Source organism: Oncorhynchus gorbuscha, linkage group LG09 (assembly GCF_021184085.1).
Source record: "Oncorhynchus gorbuscha isolate QuinsamMale2020 ecotype Even-year linkage group LG09, OgorEven_v1.0, whole genome shotgun sequence".
NCBI lineage: Eukaryota > Metazoa > Chordata > Actinopteri > Salmoniformes > Salmonidae > Oncorhynchus > Oncorhynchus gorbuscha.
Genome location: NC_060181.1, coordinates 86,480,193 through 86,505,178, shown reverse-complemented (window position 1 = coordinate 86,505,178; position 24,986 = coordinate 86,480,193). Strand labels below are relative to the sequence as shown.

General features: G+C 44.9%; 2 protein-coding genes across 5 annotated transcripts in view; one reads left to right on the top strand and one right to left on the bottom strand.

The window, feature by feature from the left end:
* The first annotated feature begins 1,210 nt into the window (after positions 1-1,210).
* On the top strand, positions 1,211-4,137 carry LOC124044223 (60S ribosomal protein L8-like). Its single transcript, XM_046363794.1, has 5 exons — positions 1,211-1,384; positions 1,533-1,674; positions 2,160-2,378; positions 3,294-3,409; positions 3,948-4,137. Exons 1-5 carry the CDS (start codon positions 1,247-1,249, stop codon positions 4,104-4,106), a joined length of 774 nt encoding a protein of 257 aa, XP_046219750.1. The 5' UTR covers positions 1,211-1,246; the 3' UTR covers positions 4,107-4,137.
* A 537-nt stretch (positions 4,138-4,674) lies between these two features.
* LOC124044222 (probable ubiquitin carboxyl-terminal hydrolase FAF-X) overlaps positions 4,675-24,986 on the bottom strand; it is a 76,072-nt gene continuing 55,760 nt past the window's right edge. For all 4 annotated transcript variants that reach the window (XM_046363790.1, XM_046363789.1, XM_046363792.1 and 1 more), the window contains 17 exons: positions 24,864-24,986; positions 24,396-24,586; positions 23,974-24,147; positions 21,632-21,773; positions 19,117-19,320; positions 18,273-18,843; positions 16,718-16,841; positions 16,239-16,473; positions 15,824-15,953; positions 15,453-15,638; positions 15,095-15,315; positions 13,067-13,155; positions 12,631-12,787; positions 12,210-12,422; positions 10,151-10,264; positions 6,301-6,405; positions 4,675-6,155 (listed from right to left, as the gene is read on the bottom strand). The exon at positions 24,864-24,986 is cut by the window's right edge and continues 98 nt beyond it. In XM_046363790.1, coding sequence (XP_046219746.1) covers positions 5,973-6,155; positions 6,301-6,405; positions 10,151-10,264; positions 12,210-12,422; positions 12,631-12,787; positions 13,067-13,155; positions 15,095-15,315; positions 15,453-15,638; positions 15,824-15,953; positions 16,239-16,473; positions 16,718-16,841; positions 18,273-18,843; positions 19,117-19,320; positions 21,632-21,773; positions 23,974-24,147; positions 24,396-24,586; positions 24,864-24,986 — 3,162 coding nt within the window. In that variant the 3' untranslated portion in view covers positions 4,675-5,972. The remainder of the gene's footprint in view (positions 6,156-6,300; positions 6,406-10,150; positions 10,265-12,209; positions 12,423-12,630; positions 12,788-13,066; positions 13,156-15,094; positions 15,316-15,452; positions 15,639-15,823; positions 15,954-16,238; positions 16,474-16,717; positions 16,842-18,272; positions 18,844-19,116; positions 19,321-21,631; positions 21,774-23,973; positions 24,148-24,395; positions 24,587-24,863) is intronic.

Genomic DNA, 24,986 nt, shown 5'->3' with positions numbered 1-24,986 from the left:
AGATAGGATTTTGAATGGGACTGAATTTTGTCTCTTCACAGGGTTAGTTGTACAAGACAGTGTGTGTAGGGGAGCTTTATAAAACACAAAAAGATGTCTTGCTGTCATCTGCTGGACAATCAGATTTACAGCAGAAAAAAATCACGTGCCTACTGTTCCCGTCAGACGCATGGTCTATTTCACCGGAAGAAATCCTCTAGCTCAACCTTACACTTCCTCTTTCCGTCATCGGGGTTTAGGTAGGAGAATGTTGATTTTATTCTCTTCACCGAATCCGAGTTAAATCTTGTATAATATACTATCATCCACTCGAAAAAAACCGTAGAAAACGTATAATAGACACTGCTAACTATAGTCGTTGTATCATTGAAGCGACAAAATTAGATTTTTAATGCGTTTTAAATCTTAGATGATTGTGGTGTGAATATGGGTGCGCAGTGACATGGGCTCCTTCGTCTTGGTGAAGCGGTAATCACTAGCTGCCGGTAACCCGGTTTTCTGGTTGTTATTTGTTCAGACGTTCCGTATTTATTGTCCACGAGCGTAGAGCCATCGTTGTATATATTTTTGTATTTTTTTTTTTACCCAATATTTATTTTAATGGTTAGTTTCTGGTTACATAGTGTAGTGAGTCGACACTGAACATTAATGGGTAACGTTAAGCTAACCAGCGTTGGCATGCTAAGACAATCTGCATGTCGGCTAGCTAACGTTAATTGGCTGACAACTTTACAACTACATGCAACTATTGTCCATTAACATGAATTTGTTAGTTAACAATTCCGCATTAATGCAGAGAAGGATCCTTACTTGATATCATGGTTGGTTAGGCAGCTAGCTAGGTAACGTTGGGTATATAGCTAAACGTCAGCTGCCAATGGCAGGTATATTTAGCGAAATTTACACCGCTGCTACTCTGTTATTATCTATGCATAGTCCCTTTAACTCTACCTACATGTACATATTACCTCGACTAACCGGCCCCCCTCACATTTACTCTACCGGTACCCCATGTATCACTATTGTTAATTTACTACTGTTTTTTAAATTACTTTATTTGATTAATTCGTATTTTTTTAAAACTGCATTGTTGGTTAGAGGCTTGTAGAGCTTACAATGAAACACGTACCTACACCTGTTGCATGTAACTAATAAGATTTGATTAAATTTTGTCGGGGTCTGTCTTGAACTCCGTATACTTTGATCCGGGCTGTAACTGAATTCTCAAATTGTGTTTCCAGTCACAATGGGCCGTGTTATCAGGGGACAGAGGAAAGGTGCTGGCTCTGTGTTCAAAGCCCACGTGAAGCACAGAAAAGGTGCTGCTAAACTCAGACACATTGACTTTGCTGAACGTCATGGTTACATCAAGGGAATTGTGAAGGTAATGTTCTCACAATAGCAATTTTTTTTATGCTGCTGAAATATACAGTTTTCTACAACGTCTCAAGTTGAGTTTGCCATTCATTGTTTTAAGAAGTTTTGTTTAAAACTATTTGCTTTGGACCTGACTTGACCGTTGTCTCCCTCAGGATATCATCCATGACCCAGGCCGTGGCGCTCCCCTGGCCAAGGTGGCTTTCCGTGACCCCTACCGATTCAAGAAGAGGACGGAGCTGTTTATTGCTGCAGAGGGCATCCACACCGGCCAGTTCATCTACTGTGGCAAGAAAGGTGAGGAATGGAACTGGACATGGGGTTGATTACCTGTAGTCTGCTTAGTTTGTCACCTCATCTAGGCAATGTTTTAGAACTATCTAGAATACCTCAGCAGTGTTTGTCAGACCATGATCTTGAAAACATCTGTAGCGTCTTAATGGTTTGGCTACGTCGACCCCCATAAGCGTCACGGGACCTGTCTGAAGTCTGTATTGCCTGTAGCGTCCAGACGGTTTAGGCTACATATTAATATGACCCCTCAAAGGTACTCACAAATGTATGTTATACTCTAGGACTGTCACATCTTGTCTAAAGGTAGCCTGGTACCAGTTCAGAGCCTAAAATAAAAATAATTTCCTGATCTTCTCTATAGGTGAACAATTTTTCATTGTAAATAGGTGAATTGCAGTAAGGCCAAATTGAATGTTTAAACAAATCATTTGCCATAAAATTCAACATTTATTGCTGAATGACTATCTTATAACAATTATCTCTCTCAGCTCAACTGAACATCGGTAATGTCTTGCCCGTGGGCACCATGCCTGAGGGAACCATCATCTGCTGTCTGGAGGAGAAGCCTGGTGACAGGGGCAAGCTAGCCAGGGCGTCTGGGAACTACGCCACGGTCATCTCCCACAACCCAGACACCAAGAAGTCCAGGGTCAAGCTGCCCTCTGGCTCAAAGAAGGTCATCGCCTCCGCAAACAGAGCAGTTGTTGGTAAGAACGTGAGATTTTTTTGCTTTGCGTATATTGGTTAGCTGAAGGTTTCAATGTTTTCTAATTAATGGTGAGGTGGATGCGTTTTGCACAGTATATCAGCATACTAGGCTCATTCTACTGAATTGTTAATTTTGGTACATCCTGTCAGCTGTTAAACGTGTTGGTCTCAGAGTGCAGTGAATTCTACTAGAGAAGCTGGAATGAGAAGTTCATCCTGGCATTTAAAGTATACTTAATTTCCCTGGGGCGGCAGGGTAGCCTAGTGGTTAGAGCGTTGGACTAGTAACCGGAAGGTTGCAAGTTAAAACCCCCGAGCTGACAAGTTACAAATCTGTCGTTCTGCCCCTGAACAGGCAGTAAACCCACTGTTCCTAGGCCGTCATTGAAAATAAGAATTTGTTCTTAACTGACTTGCCTAGTAAAATAAAGGTTAAAAAAAAAACTAACAGATTATTTCACTTATAATTCACTGTATCATAATTCCAGTGGGATTAAGTTGACTGTGCCTCTAAACAGCTTGGAAAATTCCAGAAACGGGTGTCATGGCTTTAGATGCTTCTGATTCTGGCTGGGTTAGGGTTGCACTGTTCCTAGGCAGTCATTGAAAATAAGAATTTGTTCTTAACTGACTTGCCTGGTTAAATAAAGTCAAACTTTCTTTGCTACCCAAAATGCCTTTTTAGAAAAGTACAGATATTCGGACACTGCCACTTGCTCATAAGGGTCCAATTAACCCCGTCTTGATGAAATGTGCTGCACTGTGCACATGTATTTTGATGTGATTAGACCGTTTTGCCAGAGAACAGGAAAACCAAAAAGTATTTACTGCCATTCAGAATATGGATCCTACCAGTTGTGACATGGCTGGTTAGGTAATCCTGTCCACCAGAGTAATCGTTCTCTCGTCATCAGGTGTGGTTGCTGGAGGTGGACGTATTGACAAGCCCATCCTGAAGGCCGGTCGTGCCTACCACAAGTACAAGGCCAAGAGGAACTCATGGCCACGTGTCCGTGGTGTGGCCATGAACGTAAGTGGACATGTCTTCTGCATGTTTATGGAAAACTGAAGGTTAAATTTGGATCTTGAAGTTGTACTTCAAGCACTCTTCCAGAGATGGTGTCTTTCTTTGCACCCGATGTACCTCATGTTTGTAGATGGCCCTACTAGGCTTGGGTGTTATCCAGGTTGTCATACCGACCTTGTGCAATCCTGATATTGAGTAATACTGGCACTGAACACTGCCTCTAATCAGGTTTGCAATGCTAACAAGTACATGTAACAGCCAATGCTAAGGGAGCGGATTGACAAACAGCCATGCTCTTGATCTAGGTAATTCTCATCACATAGCCAGATAACTAGTTAGTAAATAAGCAAACTCAACGTTTAGCAGAGATGTTAACTTAAAGTGGTAGTTGCCACACCTGGTTTGGTGAAAAGCTGAGGCTTGTGATTTACCATGGCTAAGCCCCAACTACTTTAAATGCTGTTTTACATTTTTCATATTGGGGTGTAGGATTCGTTATTAGAACAGCTCTGCTGACTTTCTTCCCTTTTCCCCCCTCTAGCCTGTTGAGCATCCCTTCGGTGGGGGTAACCACCAGCATATTGGAAAACCCTCAACTATCAGGAGGGACGCACCTGCTGGTCGCAAGGTCGGTCTCATTGCTGCCCGTCGTACAGGCAGACTGCGTGGAACAAAGACCGTCTCGGAGAAGGAGAATTAGATGTCTTGACAATAAAATATGTTCCAATGAAGCTAACCTGTGTTGACTCCATTTGTTAGGCTAGTGTTCCAGTGGAGTTGGAACCTAGAGGACTTGCTAACTGGTGAAATTAGGTTGGAGCAGACTGCATTTTTTTTTTTTTTTTACATTAAGTTGGGCCTCATCACCCAAACAATTTGGCTGGTTACAGGTTAAGGTTATTCAGTAGGGGAGCCTGAATATGCAAACCTACAGTTAAATGGGAATCACTGAAATATACCGATGGAATCAGGATGATAATTGGTCTGTAATTGTGGGTAGCTTCAAGGCCAAGTCTATTGCAAGCAGTAGCCTACATGAGAATCCAGAAAGTAAATGTACATGGAATATTGTATTCATGTAACCGACTTGGTAAAAATGTCTTTATTTGCTAAGGGCGCAGTGCTTCTATATTTCTGTGCACAAAAAAACCTCAGTGAAAGCTCGCATTGCGACTGTCGCTCTAGAATTCAACGTCACACCATGGCAAAAACCATGGTGCCGAACTCTGTACAGTCGATACCTTTAAAAATAAGACACTGACAACATGTTTATAAATCAAATTCTATTCTTTGTGTGAAATACAAAATAAATTCTATAAAATAAGAGCAAAGTTATGGTGGGCAGAATATTTGGTATTTTAGACAAATCCCCAAAATACACACATTCAAGTTAGCAATTAAATAGTTTTACTGACGTATACCTTTTTAAATCCTAAAGAATTACTTAGCCCATGTTGCAACATGACTAATCAGCCGATACAGTGTGCCCCTTCTCCAAGGAGAGAAGTCTGACGCTGCGGCCCCAGAGTGGACCAGCCTCTACCAAAGAGACTGCAGAGAAATCGGGTTTCATACATGGTGTTTTTCTTTCTCAAAATTCCTATAGATGAATACTAAGCACCCTATCCCACCAAAAATGGACTGGCGAATGTTTAGTTGGATTACAATGTGCAATTGAAAAACCACTTTGTATTGGTTCAAAATACCACCCTGAATGTACAAGGGGAAGATGAGAAAATAAAAGCCATAAGGAATTGACCTCTGGATGAAGGACAGATGTTATCACATATCTTCCCTTGAGCTATGCTATTCGGGTGAGAAGCCATGCTAAACATTACAGCATATTAACTAGAACTTCCGAAAAGATCAATTACCCCCCCCAAAACAAAAAAGCCAACGAGTTCCAGAACAATGTTGCATCACCATTTTTTCACATCAACCAAAACACCGTAAAAGTTAACCCAACCATTCCATGTCTCACTAAAACCAACCCCAGCTCGTCAGTTGATTTGGCATCGGTCAAGAGGTTGCCAAGGAGCTTACTAATAATAACAATGTGTCCTCCTAAAGGTGAATGACTGATAACCATCCGATGGCAGACCAAATATCACTGCTGAGGGTGATAAAACAAAAATACATTTTTTTCTCTTAAGTGTTGCTTTTTTTTGTTATTTTTGTTTCTCGCAAGATCTCTCTCCGAACAGCAAACCTGACGGGGGGGTTATTTTAACAGTCAAAACAAACACACTATGTACAACTTTTCGTCATGTTGACAAGTGTGTCAGCATCGTCAAGCCTGGGTTTTCTATGTTCATTACAACACTATCCCCTCTGCAGTCGACAGCCCCAGGCTCCAGTATGCAGAACCCAGGGGAGAGCATCCCACCAGGCAGGCAGCACAGTAGCATGAGAGACTTGAGGGGGCCTGGAAAGGAGCTGTGAAGCCTGGCCCTGCCCTGGAGACCCCAAAGAGAGAGAAAGTCCCGATCAGGAGCTTGGTCAGTCACCTGGAGGGGAGAGGAAAGAGAGCAGGAGGCTGGAGGTACAGCAGAGGGGAGTGCTGGTGTTACTCCTTAGGTGAGGTAGGGGCCGTGGATGTGGAGGGGACCTCCTCAGTGCTCTCCCAGTTCTCTTGTGCTCTTGGGCCGGGGTCAGGGCCTGGGGTAGAAGGGGCAGGGCCAGGGTGCTGAGGGTTGTTCATGAGCTGGGCAGCGGGGCCTGTGTATGGCTGTCCGTGGGGATGGTTGTTCTGTGGGGGAATGAGAAAACAAAATCAGGTTTTTAGTGGAACTACTGATGTGCAATGGAACTTCTGACAAAATTTTGGCCATTCATTAGTTTAGAAGCCTCCGTTTACAAGGATAGTAAACAGTCACAGTATAGTGTCTGTGTACCTGCTGAAACTGTGTGGTCGTCCCAGGAGATGAGTGTGGGTAGAGGGAGGTGTCCTCTGGAGGAGAGGTGTCCTGATCTTCAGAGGCTTCCTGGTCATCGGGCTCCTGGGTAATGAAGTCCAGGATTAGCACCATTTTCATTCCCAATGCATTTTTTCCCACCTTACATTCATACACAACTCAAACCTACTGGCCTAATAGCATAATATGAACATTAGCCCATTTTAACTGAATGAGATGGAAGAGAGTGACACGCTGTGTAGGTGACGGCCTTGGATGTTGTAATATCAACTGAGGGAGGGTTAAATATAAAATAGACTATTATGTGAGTGGGTATTATTCTCCACAGCATGGTGGGAGACATGCTCTACTGAGATCATGTTTCCATATACACTACATGAACAAAAGTATGGACAATGGACACCTGCTCGTCAAACGTCTCATTCCAAAATCACGGGCATTAATATGGAGTTGGTCCCCCCCTTTGCTGCTAGAACAGCCTCCACTCTCAAAGAGCATTAGTGAGGTCGGGCACTGATGTTGGGCGATTAGGCCCGCAGTCAGTGTTCCAATTCATCCCAAAGGTGTTCGATGAGGGTGAGGTCAGGGCTCTGTGAAAACCAGTCAATTTCTTCCACATTGAAAAACCATTTCTGTATGGACCTCGCTTTGTGCACAGGGTCATGCTGAAACAGAAAAAGGCCTTCCCCAAACTGTTGCCACAAAGTTGGAATTGCAGAATCGTCTAGGATGTCATTGTATGCTGTAGTGTTCAAATCAAATTTTATTTGTCACATACACATGGTTAGCAGATGTTAATGCGAGTGTAGCGAAATACTTGTGCTTCTAGTTCCGACAATGCAGTAATAACCAACGAGTAATCTAACTAACAATTCCAAAACTACTACCTTATACACACACACAAGTGTAAAGGGATGAAGAATATGTACATAAAGATATATGAATGAGTGATGGTACAGAACGGCATAGGCCAGATGCAGTAGATGGTATAGAGTACAGTGTATACATATGAGATGAGTAATGTAGGGTATGTAAACATTATATTAAGTGGCATTGTTTAAAGTGGCTAGTGCTACATTTTTTTTACATCAAGTTTTCCAATATTAAAGTGGCTGGAGTTGAGTCAGTATGTTGGCGGTTGAAGATATCCCTCTAGTGGTGTGGGGGCTGTGCTTTGGCAAAGTGGGTGGGGTTATATCCTTCCTGTTTGGCCCTGTCCGGGGGGTGTCCTCGGATGGGGCCACAGTGTCTCCTGACCCCTCCCGTCTCAGCCTCCAGTATGTATGCTGCAGTAGTTTGTCTCGGGGGGCTAGGTTCAGTTTGTTATATCTGGAGTACTTCTCCTGTCCTATTCGGTGTCCTGTGTGAATCTAAGTGTGCGTTCTCTAATTCTCTCCTTCTTTCTTGCTCTCTCTCGGAGGACCTGAGCCCTAGGACCATGCCCCAGGACTACCTGACATGATGACTCCTTGCTGTCCCCAGTCCACCTGGCCATGCTGCTGCTCCAGTTTCAACTGTTCTGCCTTACTATTATTTGACCATGCTGGTCATTTATGAACATTTGAACATCTTGGCCATGTTCTGTTATAATCTCCACCCAGCACAGCCAGAAGAGGACTGGCCACCCCACATATGCTCTCTTTCTTTCTCTCTCTCGGAGGACCTGAGCCCCAGGACGACCTGACATGATGACTCCTTGCTGTCCCCAGTCCACCTGACTGTGCTGCTGCTCCAGTTTCAACTGTTCTACCTTATTATTATTCGACCATGCTGGTCATTTATGAACATTTGAACATCTTGGCCATGTTCTGTTATAATCTCCACCCGGCACAGCCAGAAGAGGACTGGCCACCCCACATAGCCTGGTTCCTCTAGGTTTCTTCCTAGGTTTTGGCCTTTCTAGGGAGTTTTTCCTAGCCACCATGCTTCTACACCTGCATTGCTTGCTGTTTGGGGTTTTAGGCTGGGTTTCTGTACAGCACTTTGAGATATCAGCTGATGTACGAAGGGCTATATAAATAAATTTGATTTGTTGGCAGCAGCCACTCAATGTTAGTGGTGGCTGTTTAACAGTCTGATGGCCTTGAGATAGAAGTTGTTTTTCATTCTCTCGGTCCCTGCTTTAATGCACCTGTACTGACCTCGCTTTCTGGATGATAGCAGGGTGAACAGGCAGTGGCTCGGGTGGTTGATGTCCTTGATGATCTTTATGGCCTTCCTGTAACATTGGGTGGTGTAGGTGTCCTGGAGGGCAGCTTGTTTGCCCCCCCCCGGTGATGCGTTGTGCCGACCTCACTACCCTCTGGAGAGCCTTACGGTTGTGGGCGGAGATGTTGCCGACAGGATGCTCTCGATTGTGCATCTGTAAAAGTTTGTGAGTGCTTTTGGTGACAAGCCAAATTTCTTCAGCCTCCTGAGGTTGAAGAGGCGCTGCTGCGCCTTCTTCACCACGCCATCTGTGTGGGTGGACCATTTCAGTTTGTCCGTGATGTGTATGCAGAGGAACTTAAAACTTACTACCCTCTCCACTACTGTCCCGTCGATGTGGATAGGGGGGTGCTCCCTCTGCTGTTTTCTGAAGTCCACGATCATCTCCTTTGTTTTGTTGACGTTGAGTGTGAGGTTATTTTCCTGACACCCCACTCCGAGGGCCGTCACCTCCTCTCTGTAGGCTGTCTCGTAGTTATTGGTAATCAAGCCTACCACTGTAGTGTCGTCTGCAAACTTGATTGAGTTGGAGGCGTGCATGGCCACGCAGTCGTGGGTTGTAAAGTCGGGATAAGAGCGGAAATGACTAAATGTAAATGTAAACCTTGTGGGGCCACAGTGTTGAGGATCAGCAGTGGAGATGTTGTTACCTACCCTCACCACCTGGGGGCGGACGGTCAGTAAGTCCAGTACCCAGTTGCACAGGGCGGGGTCGAGACCCAGGGTTTGGAGTTTGGAGGGTACTATGGTGTTAAATGCTGAGCTGTAGTTGATGAACAGCATTCTCACACAGGTATTCCTCTTGTCTAGAAATATATTATGAACACATGCGATTTAAATGGCTGACATAAACCACAGGTTTCTCCTATGTACCAACCTAGTCTCAACACTTGAACACACCAGTAAGTACACTACACATAACACTAGCACTTCATCATCAGATCAGTTCTGTCACCATAGTTTGAGTTTGCTTTGGGGAGGTGGAACAAACAGTTTTAATTGGATAAACAGGGTTAGGTTAAGGACCAACTGAACTAAAGGGAAGCCAGGAAGTCAGTGCTGCTTTAGGTAACCAATGGGACACGGCTAATGAAAAGAGGAAATGTTTGCTCGCGGTTTGCGGTTCAGTTGGATTTATGGCAATTTTTGTCGATGGTGCAACGTTAATATTGACATGTTGGATTTTGGTGGGGTTGACTCTATATTATGGAACATCATAGGGATCTTAAATTGTCTATTCTAGAATCCCCTCAGTTCTATATCTGCTGCCAAGTAGGAACCTGGAGTTGGCTGCTTTGTCAGTCACTGGATACAGAGAAAGGATGAGTCTTCAGCGGGCTATATTCCCAAAGACCATGACGAGTAAAACTCGTCAACTGTTATCACAAAATCACTTTAGGGAGCAGAACGCAAACAGCCGAGCGGACATATGACCATCCTGTCACTGCTATCTGTTATTGTCCAGCTCCTATGCTCCAGACTGTCTGTCTGTGTGTGTGTTGGTACTACTGCCCAGGCTATTCTCCCTGTGTCAATGTGCTAGTGAACAGACACCACTAACATCGCCCTGTATGGAACACCTAGAGAGGGGACAGAGTGGAAGAGGGTGCCAGGGGCTTACAGTGTGTTGCTGTGGTCCTGTCCCGTCCCCTGGCAAAAGCTGCTGTGGCGAGGACGATTTCCGCATGGCAGCTTCTTCTTCAGACATGGCCTCACCGGGCTTCGTTAAATGACACTAGTTTGAAATGGCATAATTGATATCATTGCATAACATATACAAGGGTCAATAGTTAACCTTTCATTTAACTAGGCAAGTCAATTAAGAACAAATTCTTATGTACAATGACGGCCTACACTGGCCAACCCCTAACCAGGACGACGCTGGGCCAATTGTGGGCCGCTCTATGGGAATAAACTATGTTTTCAGGTGGATTTCTTCAGTTTCTTTGTTTAAGTAACGTTAGCATATATCATAATCGCCATTCATGGTAAGGATTAATAAGGCTAAAAATTGTAATGTACACTGAGCTTCTGCAAAGGAGACGAACACAAACAAAGGAATCTAGAGGAAAAAGTGAAATAATAATACATATCAACATGTTAGTTTAAAGTTTGTGTACACTACGAGGTGTGTAAGCTGGAAATAACATTCGCAAAAACTCAAAAAGCCCCTACCTATAGAAATAAACACAAATTCGGAAGATTTTCAAAAAATAACTAAGATATCATATTCCAGCAGGTAACCGCTTTCTAAAATAACTTTAGAGTTGGCTTGAAAATCTGGACTTGAGCTTTGAAAGCATTCAGTTCCAGGATATTTGATAGTATGATTACAACACTTAACGCCTAGAACTTGACACGCCAGAGGAGTGAAAACAACTGCCTGAGTTTCACCTGGAATGCACAATCCCTCCATCAGTGCTCAGACTGTCCGCAATAGGCTGAGAGAGGCTGGACTGAGGGCTTGTAGGCCTGTTGTAAGGCAGGTCCTCACCGGCAACAAAGCCGCCTATGGGCACAACCCCATCGTTGCTGGACCAGACAGAACTGGCTAAAAGTGCTCTTCACTGACGAGTCGCGGTTTTGTCTCACCAGGGGTGATGGTTGGATTCACGTTTATCGTCGAAGGAATGAGCGTTACACCGAGGCCTACACTCTGGAGCGGGATCGATTTGGAGGTGGAGGGTCCGTCATGGTCTGGGGCGGTGTGTCACAGCACCATCGGACTGAGCTTGTTGTCATTGCAGGCAATCTCAACGCTGTGCATTACAGGGAAGACATCCTCCTCCTTCATGTGGTACCCTTCCTGACAATGCCACCAGCCATACTACTCATTCTGTGTGTGATTATCTGCAAGACAGGAATGTCAGTGTTCTGCCATGGCCAGCGAAAAGCCCGGATCTCAATTCCATTGAGCATGTCTGGGACCTGTTGGATCGGAGGGTGAGGGCTCGGGCCATTCTCCCAAGAAATGTCCGGGAACTTGCAGGTGCCTTGTTGGAAGAGTGGGATAACATCTCACAACAAGAACTGGTAAATCTGGTGCAGTCCATGAAGAGGAGACTTAATGCAGTGGGTGACCACAACAGATACTGACTATTATTTTTTGACCCCCCTTTGTTCAGGGACATTATTACACATTATTCAATTTCTGTTAGTCACATGTTCAGTTTATGTCTGTTGTTGAATCTTGTTATGTTCATACAAATATTTACACATGTTAAGTTTGCTGAAAATAAAACGCAGTTGACAGTGGGAGGAAGTTTCATTTTTTGCTGAGTTTAGTATTGCAGGCAAGTTCCTTGTTTTCACATATACCCTGATGAAGACAGCTTGCCTGTCGAAACGTTGGACATTACATTTTTGCATCTGAGCTCTTAAGAGTGTGCGGCTCTCCTTTATATTCACGTTTTCCACTCCGCTAGCCAGCACCTCGCCTAAATAGGTGTGCGTTTCTTTTTCCTCGACATTGTTTCCACATTACCTTGACTCTGTAGGAAAAACCACCAAGGTCAGAATGGTGCATCTTTCCCAAAATACATTATCTGAGACTATCACTACTTCAACTACCACCATTTAAGTCATGCATCCATGTTAGATATGACCTTTTGGTTGTATGTGTGTGTGTCGTATAGTGCCTGTGTGTGTGTGCGCGCGCACGCATTTGGTGCGAGTGTTACCTCCTCGGGGCAAAGTTCGCAGGCCTTGGCCAGGGTCATACGTGCAGAGTGCGAGCGCTCCAGGAAGTACCCGTTGGAGGTCTCGTTGCTCTGGACGGGTGGAGACCAGTTGTTGTAGGTGTACTGGGGGTTCCCTGTGTAGGGTCTCCTCTCCAGCTCATCCCCCAGCCACTCCACCGCCCAGGTCCACTTACGCTTCAGGTCCCCGTTACTCTACAGACAAAGAGAGACAGAGACACAATTTGTAAGAGTGCTTATGAATGACTTTTTCCTTGCATTGCAATTAAGAATCCTCAAATGGCGATTCATTTTTTTTTTTATATACTCAAACCCCCGGCGGGCCAGATTTAAATCAGCTCGTGAGCCGGATTGGACTTGAGTTTGACATGTGGTCTAGTGCATAGTGTTGTCTCTGTTGTACCTGTAGGATCTGGTAGGCCACAGAGCAGCTGCTGAACAGGGCCACCATGCACTTGATACACTGGTAGGCCCGTTTCTGGTAGTGGTTCTTGGAGCGCTGAATGGTGTCAAACAGGCCGTCCCTGTCGTCTGGTATACCCTTCAACACGTTGTGAATCCTACACAGACACACAGGGAGAGAGGGAGGTCAGATAGAACAGGGATGATGTTGGCTCGCAAAATAGAAAATTAGCCAGAGAGGAAACACCAACCAGTGAAACCGGCCATATTCCTATTCCTAGAAGGCTACAGTGTGTGTCTGAAGAACCTGAAGAAGTTACTTCATGTCTGATGAGTTAAAATCAGATGTGTTGAAACTAGGTTGGGACAAAACCCTGCATCCAGTGTGTGATCTTTCCCAGACCAAAGACGTGATAATGTCCTGAGTTTGACGTTACCTGTGTGTCTGCCAGGAGTCCTCGATGAGCAGGATCTGCAGCAGCAGGTCCAGGTAAGGCCTCAGCTCGTAGGTGTAGGAGTACGCCACCTGGTGGATAACAAAACACACATTATCAATAAGATCTAACACACAGAAATATGAAAAACACCACTTGGGAGGTAGAGGACGAGACCAACGGCTTCTGAGATGTCGTGTTTTCTAGTGGTGTTGGCTGCCCACTGGGTTATATGGGCCTAGGGTGGTTATTACCTGCCATAGCAACTCAATTGAGTACGTTGACGATTACTGGGGGTATGTTTATATATACACACAGTACTAGTCAAAAGTTTGGACACACCTACTCACTCCAGGGTTTTTGAGCCAATAAGCTGTGTTATGACAAGGTAGGGGTGATATACAGAAGATGACCCACATTATGGCAAGAACAGCTCAAATAAGCAAAGAGAAACGACAGCCCATCATTACTTTAAGACATGAAGGTCAATCAATTTCTTCAAGTGCAGTCGCAAAAAAAACATCAAGCGCTGTGATAAAACTGGCTCTTATGAGGACCGCCACAGTAAAGGAAGACCTAGAGTTAACGTTACCTCTGCTGCAGAGGATAAGTTCATAAGAGTTACCAGCCTCAGAAATGTAATCCCAAATAAATGCTTCACAGAGTTCAAGTAACAGACACATGGCAACATCAACTGTTCAGAGGAGCCTGTGTGAATCAGGCCTTCATGGTCGAATTGCTGCAAAGAAACCACCACTAAAGGACACAAATAAGAAGAAGAGACTTGCTTGGGCCAAGAAACACGAGCAATGAACATTAGACCGGTGGAAATCTGTCCTTAGGTCTGGAGTCCAAAGTTGAGAGTTTTGGCTCCAACCCAAAAATATCTTGTCACGGTGTCTTTGTATTCCAATTGCCATCGATAAAAGTGCAATTGTGTTCTTCGTCTGTAGCTTTGCCTGCCCATACAATAACTCCACCATGGGGCACTGTGTCCACATTGTTGACATCAGCACACCACTCGCCCACATGACATCATACACGTCGTCTGCCATCTGCCTGGTACAGTTGAAACCAGGATTAGTCCGTGAAGAGTACACTTCTTCAGCGTGCCAGAGGTGAGCATTTTCCCACTGAAGTTGGTTACGACGCCAAACTGCAGTCAGGTCAAGACCCTGGTGAGAACGACGAGCACACAGATGAGCTTCCCCGAGAAGTTTGACAGTTTGTGCAGAAATGATTCTGTTTCATCAGCTGTCCAGGTGGCTGGTCTCAGACAATCCCGCGTGTGAAGAAGCCGGATGTGATGGTCCTGGGCTGGGGTGATTACACGTGATCTGTGTTTGTGAGGCCGGTTGGAGGTACTGCCAAATTTTCTAAAATGACATTGGTGGTAACATGGTAGAGAAACGAACACTCAATCTCTGGTAACAGCTCTGATGGACATTCCTTCAGTCAGTATGCCAATTGCATGTTCCCTCAATACTTGAGACATCTGTGGCATTGTATTGTGTGACAAAACTGCACATTTTAAAGTGGTCTTTTATTGTCACCTGCACAAGGTGCACCTGTGTAATGATCATGCTGTTTAAATGAACTTCTTGATATGCCACACATGTCAGGTGGATGGTTTATCTTGGCAAAAGAGAAATGCTCACTAACAGGGATGTAAACAAATCTATGCACAAAATTTGAGAGAAATAAGCTTTTTGTACGTATGGAACATTTTTATTTCAGCTCATGAAACATGGGACCAACACTTTACATGTTGCGTTTATATTTTTGTTCAGTGTATATACAGGGTCAGTCAGTTCCAGTACCATATTGACAACGTGTAGGGATACTGGATCGATAGAGGTAGATATGTATAGGTGTAAGGTGACTCGGCATCAGGACATGATAAACAGTGTAGCAGCAGTGTATATGATGAGTGTGTGTTTAGAGTCAGTATAAATGTGCATATTATGTGTGTGTGAGCAAATAATGAAGTGTGTGAGCATGTGTGTGTGATTCAGCAGTTTTAACCCTTACCTGCCAGAGCAGCTCTGATAGCACAGTAGAGGAGAACTGGGGATTTTCCCAGCAGCTGAAGCGCAGCAGCTTGACTGTCTCCTCTGAGTTGCTGCAGTCCTCGATGATCTTCTTCACGTAGCTGGTCCTAACAAAAAGGATCTCTCCCACCAGCTGCTGCACAGGCATCACCGGGGTGGTCTGGTTGGCATCGCCGTACGGGTTAGGGAGAGGGGGGTTACCTGGGAGAGAGAGAGAAAGAGATTAAGGCCTTTTCTCAATTGCATACAAAGAATACAACCCAGCTGATAATGGTTTGTCTTTGGTTCTCAGGGTTAACGGACAGAGGTCACCACCTCTGACATCTGTGTGAACGCACCATTGATGGATGACTGCATGCGTGCGGCCACATCACAGCAGCGCACCAGCTGGGAGACCACGGTGTAGAGTTTCCCCAGCTCTGCATACTGGTACTTGATGGGAGGACCGGGTCCCTCGTCTAGAGCCACCAGCATGAAGGTAGCTGGGACACTCAGCTTCAACAACTGAGTCTTCTCTGCCAGCCCTGGAGAAGGGAAGGAGAGAGGGTGAGAGAGGGAGGGAGGGAGGGGAAATTGAGGCATGAAGAGAAATGTGTCTGTCCATTGCTTCCCACTAAAGTGGAAGGAATAGCCAGGGAGCCATACACTCTCTACCCATTAATCAAGGAGTTGTCAGAGTAGGTGTGCATGACAGGAATGTTTTCCTTACCTAGGTTGGCATACATGACGAAGAGGTTGAAGTACTGCTGCAGGTGTCGGCCATGCTCTGACACCTCTCTCCTGAGGAGGTTCAACACAGCCCTCAACAGGTGGTCACTGAGACGCAGGTTATCACACGCCTGACCCAGACAGACAGACAGAGAAGTTTAACACATACTCTACAAGGCCAGAGTAAAAGTGCTTTGTATGGGTCATTCTCAGTATACATGAAACAGGGGAAACACTTGAAAACTGAAGCCGAAAATAAGACAAGACAATTCCAGGAAGTAGCTGCTCGGTTTCAAAACATTTCTCCCGTTTCATGCATACTAAACACCTCCCTGATCGGCAGTTTCTGTTTTAGGACCAGGAGAACCAGTCATTCACCATTTAGTTTTTTAGGCCCAGGAGAAACAGTCATTCACCTGTGATTGGGTGGAGGCGCTGGCAGGGGATGCTGTGGGCGGGGGGCAGGGTCCGTCTTGAAGGGAGAAGTGTGCGATGAAGACGATGAGTTTGGCGAACGCGCCCCGGACCTCAGCGCTGGGGCACTCCAGCAGGTACTCGGAGAAGCGGTTGGCGTAGGCAAACAGGATGTTTTGTGCAAACCAGTAGCGTACATTCTTACTGTGTCTCAGCAGGACGCACAGCGCATCATACCTGGAGATGGAGAAAGAAACAGATATACACCGTGGATTAAGGACAGGGGTGAGAGATTCAGATGGAGAGAGAATGATGGAAGGTAGAGTGGAGAGAAAGAGAGAGACTGTAGAGACGGGGATAGATGCAGACAGTTGTGAGAGGAGGAAAACAAAGAGAATAAGAAAACAGAAAGATGATTCACTCCACTCCATATATGAACACAGGTCAAGGTTGAAAGGTCAGACAGATGGACAGAACTCACCAGTCACTGGCGGCCCCCCTCACTACTTTCTTGGTGTGGAAACCAGTGCTGAAGAGGAACCTAGCAGCCAGCTGAACACTAATCATAGCCATCTCCTCTGCATCGGGCAGTAGATGGTCTTGTCCTGATACAACCACACAACATAAAACATCGGTTCAGACTTCAGTCACAACTTAACGTCAGACTTCCCTACTGGAACGTTTCAATAAAAACATTGGTAATAATTTTTTTAAACGAAAATGAAGGTTTCCTCAGTGGATGCAAATGATTATGAAGAAACCTGGAGCGCCAGAGACTAGCCTATTCTTGATCTTCAAGAGACTAGCCTATTCTTGATCTTCAAGAGACTAGCCTATTCTTGATCTTCAAGAGACTAGCCTATTCTTGATCTTCAAGAGACTAGCCTATTCTTGATCTTCAAGAGACTAGCCTATTCTTGATCTTCAAGAGACTAGCCTATTCTTGATCTTCAAGAGACTAGCCTATTCTTGATCTTCAAGAGACTAGCCTATTCTTGATCTTCAAGAGACTAGCCTATTCTTGATCTTCAAGAGACTAGCCTATTCTTGATCTTCAAGAGACTAGCCTATTCTTGATCTTCAAGAGACTAGCCTATTTTTGATCTTCAAGATACTAGCCTATTCTTGATCTTCACATAGGGAGTTATTTCAATTTCAGAGTTAATGTGTGAGTCACTCACTAGAGCAGAATCCTAAAATCTCACTGTTTAAATAGAGCCCTATGACCACGTCTGCTGCTTACTCCTTAATAACAGGCTGAAATTGGAGACATTAACGATAAGAGTTGCCCGTTCGCACACAAGACACCAAAAAGAAACCAGCACCACATACATACATAATTGATGAGCTGAAGCATTTCATCCCAACCAAGTGCTTTTACACTTTTAACCCTGCAGTAGTTAGTTAATTTGCCAGCCAGCCAGATGGATAGATAGACGTATACTGTGGCCTGGCTGGCTGGTTGCATTAATAATGCATTGGCTCATATTAACTTCATAAGTCAGAGGAAATTGCCGCAGTTTACCGTCAGCCAATGTAATGTTCAGCTCTGCCATCCTATACTCTCCCTCTCTATGCAACTCTCCAAGAGAGTGGTGAATCTGTATGCATGTTACCAGTGGTAAGATTGAAAAGGTAGATATTTATTTGATTAAATATTGAAAGGAATTAAAATATCAGCTATTAAAACATGGCAAAAGTCTTCTATCGTTATTACAGTGATAAAAGTTATTTTTATGGTACTACTGGGGCTACTGTAACATGGCTGAGAGTTAGCTATACTAAGGAGTGAGGCAGGGACTTTCACAGTGCACAAATTACAAAAGCAGATCACTGTGAAAGCTATGTCTCTTCTTGGGTTGTACACAATAGAATGGCTCTACAGTGGAAAAATGTCCACGTAGAGCAATGACCAGCAAGGGCCAAAACAAGAGGGAACAAAGGAGACAAACAGAACCTCAGTGTAGCATCAACAGCACCTGCCTTAAATAGAGCTCTAGAAGGTATACTGAAGCCAGTGTGTCTGTTCCACGTACCTGGCGGAGGGTTTAAATAGACACTGTTACAGGTCAGAAGTTTCTTAACAAACTGGAAATACTCCAGGCTGTATTGCATACGGTTGTGCATGAACTGCACGTTCTGCTTGCGCACGCTGCACTCAATCACGTTGGGCATCTTGACCTGGTGCGACGGCTTGTTGTTGGACGAGGACGAGATGGTCAGCTCCTGAATGTACTTGACCAGCTCACTGTCCTTGTCCAATGAGTCCATGCGTTCGTAGAAGAGGATGTAGGCATTCCACCAGCGTTTCTGGCGCCGGTAGGACATTCTCTTCATCATGTGGTCAAACACCTCGCCCATGTACTCCCCTCCGAAGCACTGGTTCTTCATCTCCTCCTCGTCGTCCATCTTGCACTCAGTAACGTCGCCGTCGTCAAACTTGTACCAGCGGTTCCGCTCGCCGTCGGCCACGCCCACGTTCCTCTGCGTGATGTAGGAGTAGTAGTGTCCGCCGCTGGCCTGGCCTGAGTGGACCAGCACCCCCACCAGGCGGTACTTGGAGCTGCCCGGGGGCTCTGGATCAGAGGGCTCGTTCTGCTGGATCACCTGGTGGCAGGACACCAAACGGATGATCAGTTTAGTAAAGCGCTAATTCAGTGTATTGCCATATCTGTATTTAGCGCAATAATTGATGTTCCAGTGAACCACAATTGGTTCATTTAAAAAGGGACAGTTTAAATGTGGTCCCATCCATTTAAATCAAACATTTCAGATATTTGAAATGAGAACGACCACTATGCCATTATGAACACATGAAAATGTATTAATTTTTACACCCTATAATGTAATAATCTGTGTGAACATCATGCCATCCTTAACCTGGTTCTCTGGGTTGACGTCGTCCCCCTCCAGCTTGGCCACCCCGGCTACAGTGTAGGGCTCCATGTCCAGCTCCCTGGGGAACTCAAAGTAGTCGTTGAACTTTATGGCACACTCCCTCTCCCAGTCGTAGTCAAACCTCTTCAGCTGGATGGCCAGCACTGGAGGAAGCTTCTTGATCAGCAGACGCTTCACTGTGTCCACCTGGAGGGAGGAGGGGAAGAGGACCAACCTGTTACTGCTACAAGTCTTCTACCTATAGGGGGAGGGGGGAGAGAGGACCAACCTGTTACTGCTACTAGTCTTCTACCTATAGGGGGGAAGAGGACCAACCTGTTACTGCTACTAGTCTTCTACCTATAGGGGGGAGGAGGACCAACCTGTTACTGCTACTAGTCTTCTACCTATAGGGGGGGGAGGACCAACCTGTTACGGCTACTAGTCTTCTACCTATAGGGGGAAGAGGACCAACCTGTTACTGCTACTAGTCTTCTACCTATAGGGGGAGGAGGACCAACCTGTTACTGCTACTAGTCTTCTACCTATAGGGGGGGGGGACCAACCTGTTACTGCTACTAGTCTTCTACCTATAGGGGGGGAAGAGGACCAACCTGTTACTGCTACTAGTCTTCTACCTATAGGGGGGAAGAGGACCAACCTGTTACTGCTACTAGTCTTCTACCTATAGGGGGGAAGAGGACCAACCTGTTACTGCTACTAGTCTTCTACCTGTGTGGGGGGGGCCAACCTGTTACTGCTACTAGTCTTCTACCTATAGGGAGGGGGGGGGGGGACCAACACGTTCCTGCTACTACCCGTGAAATCCTACAGGAAAGTACAGTGCATTCGGAAAGTAATCAGGACCCTTGATCTTTTCCCACATCTTGTTACGTTATGGCCTTATTCTAAAATGGATTAAAAAAAATGTATACTCAATCTACACACAACACCCCATAATGAGAAAGCAATTTTTTGGAGAAAAGTTCTGCAAATGTATTCAAAATAAAAAACAGAAATACCTTACTTACATAAGTATTCAAACCCTTTGCTAGAAGACTCCACAAAGAGCTCAAATGCATCCCATTTCCATTGAGCATCCTTGAGATGATTCTACAATGTGATTGGAGTCCACCTTTTAGTAAAATCAATTGATTGGACATGATTTGGAAGGCACACACCTGTCTATATAACGGTCCCACCGTTGACAGGGCAGGTCAGAGCAAAAACCAAACCATGAGGTCGAAGGAATTGTGTCGAGAGACAGATGTGGAGAAGGGTACCAAAACATGTCTGCCACATTGAAGGTCCCCAAGAACACAGTGGCCTCCATCATTTTTAAATGAAAGAAGTTTGGAAGCACCAAGAATATTCCTAGAGCTAGCCGCCCAGCCAAACTGAGCAATGATGGTCATCGAGAGCTCCAGAGTTCCTCTGTGGAGATGGTTGTCCTTCTGGAAGGTTCTCCCATCTATGCAGCACTCCACCAATCAGGCCTTATGGTAGAATGGCCAGACTGAAGCCATTCCTCAGTAAAAAGGCACATGACAGCCTCTCTTGGCATTTGCCAAAAGGCACCTAAAGGACTTTCAGACAATGAGAAACAAGATTCTCTGGTCTGATGAAACCAAGACTGAACTCGTTGGCCTGAATGCCAAACGTCACGTCTGGAGGTAACCTGGCACCATCCCTACGGTGAAGCATGTTGGTGGAAGCATCATGCTGTGGGGATATTTTTCAGCGGCAGGGACTCGGAGACCATGAACTGAACAGAGCAAAGTACAGAGAGATACTTGATGAAAACCTGCTCCAGAGCTCTCAGGACCTCAGACTGGGGCCAAGACAACGCAGGAGTGGCTTCGGGACAAGACTATGAACGTCCTTGAATTGCCAAGCCAGAGCAAGGAATTTAACATCTCTAGAGACCTGAAAATAGCTGTGCAGCGACACTCCCCATCCGGCCTGACAGAGCTTGAGAGGATCTGCAGAGAAGAATGTGAGAAACTCTCCAAATACAGGTGTGCCAAACTTGTAGCGTCATACCCAAGAAGACATGAGAATATAATCACTGCCAAAGGTGCTTCAACAAAGTACTGAGTAAAGGGTCTGAATACTTACGTAATTGTGATCAGTTTTTTTATATTTTTAATACATTTACAAAACTTTCTAAAAATCAATTCTTTCACTTTGTCATTATGGGGCAGTGTTTAGTTTGATAACAGGGGAAAAAAACGATTTAATCCATTTTAGAATAAGGCTGTAACATAACCAAATGTGGAAAAGTCAAGGGGTCTGAATACTTTCCGAATGCACTGTAGCTGGTTGGAAAAAGATGTGATTAGAATATATTATTTGGAGTGGTTCAGAAATAGACTACACAGTGGACCTACCACAGTTAAACAATCAAACAGCTGTGTGCTTCAGAGCAGGACTACCCCAGTTACGTCAGCCATCTCCGGCTCAGACAGACATCAGCATTCAAGTCGCTGACTGATCAGGCCAAGGTGAGTTGTCTCACCTTCTTGTTGCACTTCTCACAGTGGTATGCGTTGGCTCCCTCCAGCAAGTCTCCCTTGACATACTGCTCCATAGAGTCCAACAGGTTCTGGTGGTTCCTGATGTCTACATTCAGAGTGGTGAACGACTCCTCACACTCATATCTGGAGCACGCACACATGCACAGACACGCGCACGCACAGACACACAGTATCCACATAAGTTATCACCAACACTGTAGCAGCCTCATTAAACCTAGGGCTGGGCGATATATCAAATTCATTTGATTAGTTCTAATATATGTTTTTGCACGATATTCCAAATGCCTGTATCGCAAGAATCAAGGTTGTTATTTTGTATTTTTATGAGCGTTTATGTCCGCTTGTTCTCATGTTGTATTTTTGGTCTCGTCTCCTTCGCTCCTCTGTGCTGTCTGCACCTTCCCATTTACACCAGAGATCTGTATAAATGACAAGATGCAAATCTCTACACTAACACTGAGTTGTTGTCCCAAAGGCGTGAAGGCAGGTCGACAAGCTTAGGTCCAAAATAAACCCATAGAAACGCATTGGCTTGATTTTGGACAGATTTCAGTTTGCCTCTTTTCTATGGTTTATACACACACACACCAAGCCCCTCCCCTGCCTCTCACGACAACTGACAAGCGGTTTGTTCTGACAAGCGGTTTCCACTCGCTATTTGCATTTGAGGTTTGGTCCAACAGAATTGGTCATATGGACACCAGAACACATTGAGACATTATTTTTAACTTGTCTAACCATACCCTTTTTATGTCTCAACTACTCAAAATGCACGCAGAGTAGACACTACTTAAACGAGAGTACAAATGAACATTGAATCTGGAAAATGAATGTTCAGTTTGTCGCTAGCAGCATTTTAGAAAAAACGGTCTAGTTTGTGTTTTATGAATGTGCAATAAGTATAAAACACAATTACATAAGGAATTGGCAACTCGTTCTCATTCTGAGAAATAAGGTAGGCCACTTGATTTAAAACTCTGAACCAAGTGGCCAGGCCAACATGCCTTTCAAACAGTTGGAGACAGACAGAAGGGCATGTTCATAACAACTCAACTGTTCAACCTTGTCATGCAAATAGAGCCAAGTTGGCTAAACTTAAAGATTAGCTGGCTAATCACCAGAACGTGGGCTTGAGAGATTGTTGATGAGACCGGTGTTAATTTTCTATAGCCTAATACCTGCTACAAGAAGTTAGTTATTATAAGTGAATGTGCATTATGCATGGTTCTAGATAAATTTGTAACAAAAAAGTGCATTATCATAGACTTGCGAGTCAGATCAGTGATTATTGCACCCCCAAAAATAGTATTGCACCCTCTTCACTAGGTCCTTTGCTGTTGTTCTGGGATTGATTTGCACTTTTCTCACCAAAATACGTTCATCTCTGAGAGACAGAGCGCGTCTCCTTCCTGAGCGATATGACGGCTGCGTGGTCTAATGGTGTTTGTACAGATGAACGTGGTACCTTCAGGCATTTGGAAATTGTTCCCAAGGATGAACCAGACTTGTGGAGGTCTACAATTTTTTGTTAAGCAAAGAGGCACTTTGAAATACATCCACAGGTACACCTCCAATTGACTCAAATGATGTCAATTAGCCAGAATCAGAAGCATCTAAAGCCATGACACCCGTTTCTGGAATTTTCCAAGCTGTTTAGAGGCACAGTCAACTTAATCCCACTGGAATTATGATACAGTGAATTATAAGTGAAATAATCTGTCAGTTTTTTTTTTTAACCTTTATTTTACTAGGCAAGTCAGTTAAGAACAAATTCTTATTTTCAATGATGGCCTAGGAACAGTGGGTTTACTGCCTGTTCAGGGGCAGAACGACAGATCTTGTCAGCTCGGGGATTCGAACTTGCAACCTTTCGGTTACTAGTCCAACACTCTAACCACTAGGCTACCCTGCCACCCCAAACAATTGTTGGAAAAATGACTTGTGTCGTGCATAAAGTAGATGTCCTAACCGACTTGCCAAAACTATAGTTTGTTAACAAGACATTTGTTGTGGTTGAAAAACGAGTTAACGATTCCAACCTAATTGTATGTAAACTTACGACTTCAACTGTTAATCGTGAATCGCCCAAATCGAGATATCAAATGTTATGTCATATCGCCCAGCTCCAATTAAACCACAACAAACAATCTCCCTCTGTACAGAAATTTACATTTTCAAATCAATTATCCTGAGGTTCGCTAACAATAAGGATTAGTTCATGCTGCCCCTATACCTGATCTCAAGTCAGTTTCACATAATCCCCTCTAATGGTTAAGATTATGACTATAACTGATATTTTCCTAAGGCGCGGTTTGTGTGTTACCTATGTGGGCACCCCTGGCAGATCTTCTGGTCGGCGAAGGATCCCCCCAGCACCTTGCTAAGCATGGCCGGGTGACCCAGGGCCTTCAGAGCCTCGTCCAGACTGTCCACTAGGGAGTTGAAGAACTCCAGGGCATCGTGCTGCTCTCGCAGGTTCACCGGCTCACCCCATAACCTATAAGAGGGGAGGGGGTGAAGTTAAGTGGGTGAGGTTAGAAGAGATGGTGGGAGAGAGGGACGGGAGATGAGAGAAAGGTGGAGAGTAGCACTTTTGGGACTAAACCATTAGTTCCATTGTACAGGGCAAACTAAATCCAGCGTAGGTCATTTATTTGATTGTATTTAACATAGTGGTACATATTTGACCCATCATTTTCCTCCCAAACCAGGTAAATCAATTGCTCCCCTCCAGTCTCCACTGACCTGAACTGTTTCCAGAAGCCCCGGGGTACGTAGTACTGCAGTCTGGAGGAGGCCAGGTGACCAAAGATGACCTGTAGGTGGCGCAGCACCCCAATGTTGTACTCCTTCCTGTCCTCCGACTTACTGAGCGACGGCTTGTCGTCAAACTGGTGGTTATAGCTAAACACCTCATCCCGCGGGTCTGCGTTACTCTGTAGGGGGCCGAGGGACACAGAGTTAAGCTGGGTCCTGTTCATTAGGACACAATGGGGAAAAACATTTCAAACCACACATAGTGTGTAAATGAAAACACCCCACATATCCAGTGCCATGAAAGTGTTTCAGCTAAGGAGTTGATTTCAGATTATGATTAACCTATGAATGCCTGACAGTATCAACTGCAGTTTTTTTAAATGAAGCAGACGAAACATGGATCAACCAACCAACAATTAAAACATCAATCCTATGACCAAACCAGTTCCTTGTTACCTCGCTCTCCTGCTTCTCGTCGCCGGACATGTCATCGTCCACGTCGGTGCCGGTGCCCTCGATGGCCAGGATTCCGTCGCGGATGGGAGGGATCATGTAAAGTTGCTGGATGACTGAGTTCAT

Coding starts and splice junctions, on each gene's coding strand:
- LOC124044223 (XM_046363794.1), top strand. CDS start 1,247: ATGGGCCGTGTTATCAGGGGACAGAGGAAAGGTGCTGGCTCTGTGTTC. Junction 1,675..2,159: donor CATCTACTGTGGCAAGAAAG/GTGAGGAATGGA, acceptor TATCTCTCTCAG/CTCAACTGAACATCGGTAAT. Junction 3,410..3,947: donor TCCGTGGTGTGGCCATGAAC/GTAAGTGGACAT, acceptor TCCCCCCTCTAG/CCTGTTGAGCATCCCTTCGG.